This window comes from Squalius cephalus (genome assembly GCF_949319135.1).
Source record: "Squalius cephalus genome assembly, chromosome: 17".
In the NCBI taxonomy this organism is placed as follows: domain Eukaryota; kingdom Metazoa; phylum Chordata; class Actinopteri; order Cypriniformes; family Leuciscidae; genus Squalius; species Squalius cephalus.
This window is the reverse complement of record NC_137138.1, coordinates 21,810,702-21,815,960: the sequence shown is the minus strand read 5'-3', so window position 1 is coordinate 21,815,960 and position 5,259 is coordinate 21,810,702. Positions and strand designations below refer to the sequence as shown.

The following is a 5,259-nucleotide window of genomic DNA, read 5'->3' as shown; positions in this document are numbered from 1 at the left end:
CGGCCAGGGCGGAGACTTTCCCTCGGGCGGCCAGGGCGGAGACGACCCTTCAAGCGGCCACGGCGGAGACTCTCCCTCGGGTGGCCAGGGCGGAGTAGATCGTGCAGGCAGCCAGGGCTGAGACGACCCGTCGGGCGGCCATGGCGGAGACGACCCCTCAGGCGGCCATGGCGGAGACGACCCCTCAGGCGGCCATGGCGGAGACGACCCCTCAGGCGGCCATGGCGGAGACGACCCCTCAGGCGGCCATGGCGGAGACGACCTTTCGGGTGGCCACGGCGGAGACGACCCCTCGGGCGGCCAAGGAACAGGCACCGGCTCAGGAACAGACACCACCGGCTCAGGAACAGACACCAACGGCTCAGGAACAGGAACAGACACCACCGGCTCAGGAACAGGAACAAACACCACCGGCTCAGGAACAGGAACAGACCGGCTCAGGCACTGGAACTGGCACCACCGGCTCAGGCACTGGAACTGGCACCACCGGCTCAGGCACTGGAACTGGCACCACCGGCTCAGGAACAGACACCACCGGCCCAGGAACAGACACCACCGGTCCAAGTGTGTGCGTAGCCCACACACACCACATGGCTGTGGTCATAATGGCCAGTGTCGCGGTCACTGAGGGCTCAGGAACAGACACCACCGGCTCAGAAACAGACACAGAAACAGACACAGGCTCAGGAACTGGAACAGACACAGACACTGGCTCCGGCTCAGGAACTGGAACAGACACAGACACTGGCTCCGGCTCCGGAACAGACACTGGCTCCGGCTCCGGAACAGACACTGGCTCCGGCTCCGGAACAGACACTGGCTCCGGCTCCGGAACAGACACTGGCTCCGGCTCCGGAACAGACACTGGCTCCGGCTCCGGAACAGACACTGGCTCCGGCTCCGGAACAGACACTGGCTCCGGCTCCGGAACAGACACTGGCTCCGGCTCCGGAACAGACACTGGCTCCGGCTCCGGAACAGACACTGGCTCCGGCTCCGGAACAGACACTGGCTCAGGAACGGACATTGTGGGTCCGAAAGGCATCTCCAGGATTCTGGCCAGACGCTCGAAGTAATCTGACAATGTCCCAGAGGTCACCAGAATGGGTCTCAGGGGTTCATGCTCAGCAGGACTGACGTGGAGTTCAGGCTTGGGTGGACTGACGTGAAAAGACGACTCGTTGGGACTGACGTGCACCATCTCTGTCTGGGCAGACGTGACGTGAGCCGTCTCTGGCTGGGCCGAGGTGACGTGAACCGTCTCTGGCTGGGCAGACGTGACGTAAACCGTTTCTGGCTGGACAGACGTGACGTGAACCGTCTCTGGCTGGGCCGACGTGACGTGAAACGTCTCTGGCTGGGCCGACGTGACGTGAACCGTCTCTGACTGGGCAGACGTGACGTGAACCGTCTCTGACTGGGCAGACGTGATGTGAACCGTCTCTGGCTGGACAGACGTGACGTGAACCGTCTCTGGCTGGACAGACGTGACGTGAACTGTCTCTGGCTGGGCAGATGTGACGTGAACCGTCTCTGGCTGGGCAGACGTGACGTGAACCGTCTCTGGCTGAACCTGAGCCGACCTTCTCCTCCTCCGTCTCTTCGGACGGTTGCATGCAGACTCCGAAACCGTCGATGAAGTCCCTACGATGAATGGAACCAGTGGCGAAGACCTTATACTGGACGAGATCAGTGGTGAGGGATCTGTGCTGGACGGTCCCCGTAGTGATGTCCTTCTAATGGGCGAACCCGACGGTAGATGAACCTCTGGGTCGATGAGAGACCGATGTGAAGAGTGATGCTGGAACTCTCCTCTATCACCTCCTCTCCTACAGCCTCCGCGGGTCCCAGAAAATCTGGCCAATCGGGTTCCCTCAAACCGCTGAAAATCAGCAGGGATCTTAACACTATTAACAGTCACAGTACGGATCTCACCGCCTCCCGACCGAGGGCCGACTGCCCTGATCTCATTCCTCTGAGCACACATGGAAAAATACTTAAATAAGGAGATCCCATTCTCCCTCTCCGCAGGACAAAGTTCGCTCCGCTGAATCCACATGATGGCTGGTTCGTTCTGTCACGTATCGGATGAATATAAGACGAGGATTCAAATGCAGAGGAATTTATTGATGACATGCAGACAGGGTAACAAACTCAAAAAACCACAGAGCTCCAGGAAACGCAACAAGGACAACGAACCAGCACAAGACTACAAACACAAGGAGACTAAATAGAGGAACAAACAAAGGAGGGAAACGAGAAGGACAGGTGGGACAAATTAACCAATAATTAGATAACAAGATGGGAGGGGCTAGACAATAGACAGGAGAGCACATGGCACAAAACAACAAACACCCATGTGCAGCACAAGACAGGACAGACATGTGACAATCAGTTTCATTGTCCAACCCTTGTAGTAATTGAATTTCACATTTCACTGTCCTGCAAGTCTGTTTTATTTTATCTATATTTAAAAAAAAAAAAAATGAATGTAAAAAAAAAAAAAAAGTGAACTCTTGTTTAGTTAGCTTAGGTTTTCCCCATCTTGGGGAATAAAAAAAAAAGTACCACCTAGTCAGACAATTCTCTTAAATTTCCAAACAGGGCTTAGCTTCTTAATAGCACATACAAAGCTTTCTATTGCTAAAGTAATATAATTTAAAACAAAAACTGTCATTACTCGTAACATTACATCCTACTGTCATTCCAAACCTGTTTGACTTTCTTTCCTCTGTTGAACAAATTTTTTTTTACATTTTGAACAATGCTGTGAACCAAATAGAATTGAAGCCCACTGATGTCCACTAAACATTTCTCAAAATATTATTTTATATTCCACAGAATAAAGTCATACAGTTTTGGAATGATACGAAAGTGAGTAAAATTTTGGGGTGACCAGAACATTAAAATTTAACATAATATTTGCAGATACATTATCACGCATACAACATACATTGTAATATGCATTACAGTGACTTTGATCATGACAACAAGGGCTATAAATAAGTTTCCCCCTGTGGGATGATGACAACATCACATAAAAACTGTTAAACAAAATAAAAGCTAAGGGCATGTAAACAGTTTTTCACTTAACATCTAGAATCTTGACTGTCTTTCTTGATAATAACAGGGTGTTGAGTAAGTATTGTTTTATTTGACAACTAAATTATGCAATGCATAACTTTGTAGCAAAAACAGCTTCCAGGTTCTTTGATTTTTCAATTTACTATGTGGTGATACAAGAGTTGGTCATGCTGATGGTGTGCTGCACTATGAAAATGTTCAGATGACAAGATGTGCATTTGTGAACCATTTGGGATATATGCATTTAATATACTATTAAACGACCATACATTTCTTGAAATAGTATATAATGCAGAGTGGAATGCAGCAGTATAAGACGAAATGTTATAAATGACAATGACAATTTATTTTTTTATTTTTTTTGTTACTCTATTGGTAAGGTACTCTATAGGTATAGGATTGTGCAGGGCAGCCAATGGACAACCTGACGTTCACAAACAGCATTCTCCTTGTGGAGGGGCTAAAAGTTACAACTCAATCTTCTTATCCTGTTTTCATCTTGCTTCTTTTGGTTTATGTCTTTATAATGATCTCCAATATTGGACTTATAATTCTGATCTCAACAGAGAAGAATCTACATCATCCTATGCATTTTCTGTTCTGTAACTTGCCGCTAAATGATATACTAGGTACAACTGTCATTTTGCCACGCTTGCTGCAGGACATGTTAAGTGAAACATCACAGCGCTATATCACATATGTGGAGTGTGTTATTCAAGCTTATTTTGTGCATATATTTGCAGTAGCATGCCATTATGTGCTAATGATCATGGCCTTTGACAGATATGTAGCTATATGTAATCCACTCCGATACACAGCTATAATGACCAATAAAATGGTTATTAAACTATCAGCATCAGCCTGGGGGCTGTCAGTATTAATGGTGTCAATTCTGTTGGGTCTCACTGTACGCCTTTCTCGCTGCAGGTCTAACATTGAAAACCCTTTCTGTGACAATGCCTCACTGTTTAAACTGTCCTGTGAAAATGTGGTCATTAATAATGTCTTTGGAATAGTTTATTCTGTGATTGTCTTTACCTTCTCACTTGGGTCTGTAATTATAACATATGGTAAGATTGCTACTGTATGCATAACCAGCAAAAACAAATCACTCAACAGCAAAGCCATAAAAACCTGTAGCACTCATATAGCTGTTTATATAATCATGTTTGTTTCTTGTGCTAGTTTTATTTTTCTCCACCGGGTTCCTGAATACTCCGACAGCAGGAAACTAGCTAGTATAATGTTCCATATTGTACCACCAGGACTAAATCCTTTAGTATATGGTTTACAAACCAAAGAGATAAGACAAAAGTTTGTAAAATTTTGGTGTAGAAAAAAGGTGAATCCTTAGTTTAATGTTTTTGTTTGTTTGTTTTACAATATAACAACTAATAATATAACTCTAAACCTTGCTGTATTGTATTATTTATTTATTTATTTTAAATACACATGTATCTTTTTCACAGAGGCATTTTGTGCATGCTATTCTTACCCTTGATTGTCAGGGAGAAAAATGGGGTGGAAACTGTAGCACTTTATCTTATATTAATTTTTTTTAAAGTATTTCTCACCCTTTATCATGCGTCTATTTGGTAAAAGTATACACTGAAAATAAGCTATTTTATTTGAACTAGAGGGCTATTTTAAATGTAGTGAATTGGGCAAATATAAATGTAACCACAAGACAGTATCTATTTTGACTAAACGTTTCCATTTCAAGGTTTATCTTTTTATTATATGAAGTTTGTAATTTCCCCTCCAGAATATTCATAAATATTTGTGTACTTTTCTTCTTTAGGATCTGTTAAAAAAATTATTCTATTAGAATTTGAAATATAAAGCAGATTTACTGCATTGATCTACTGATACAAATGTAAGTTAATTTACTGTTGTATAGACTTTCAGACTTTTTCAGACCTTTTACATTCAAAAATTTTAATACATAATTATCGGCAAAGTACCAGTTGCAAGTACCATAGTAAAAGGCAAGCGAAATGCTTTGATTAATACTTTTCACTCATGTCTGAAACCTGACAGTTGCTTAATTTTTATAACTTTATTTCTTTGTCTGAAACATGAAATGCATGCAAGTATAAGTAAGTAACATCTGATCTATACAAATATATTATAGTCCTTTTAATAGCTTTTGAGCAATATTTAAACAGTAAACTC

The 5,259-nt window shown here is 44.0% G+C and overlaps 1 protein-coding gene across 1 annotated transcript; it reads left to right on the top strand.

The window, feature by feature from the left end:
- Positions 1 to 3,499: 3,499 nt before the first annotated feature.
- LOC307174701 (olfactory receptor 8G17-like) lies at positions 3,500 to 4,438 on the top strand (the record flags this gene model as incomplete). The annotated part of the gene is made up of 1 exon (XM_079898786.1): positions 3,500 to 4,438. The coding sequence occupies one exon, from the start codon at positions 3,500 to 3,502 to the stop codon at positions 4,436 to 4,438; it is 939 nt and encodes a 312-aa protein (XP_079754912.1).
- Between the last annotated feature and the right edge of the window lie 821 nt (positions 4,439 to 5,259).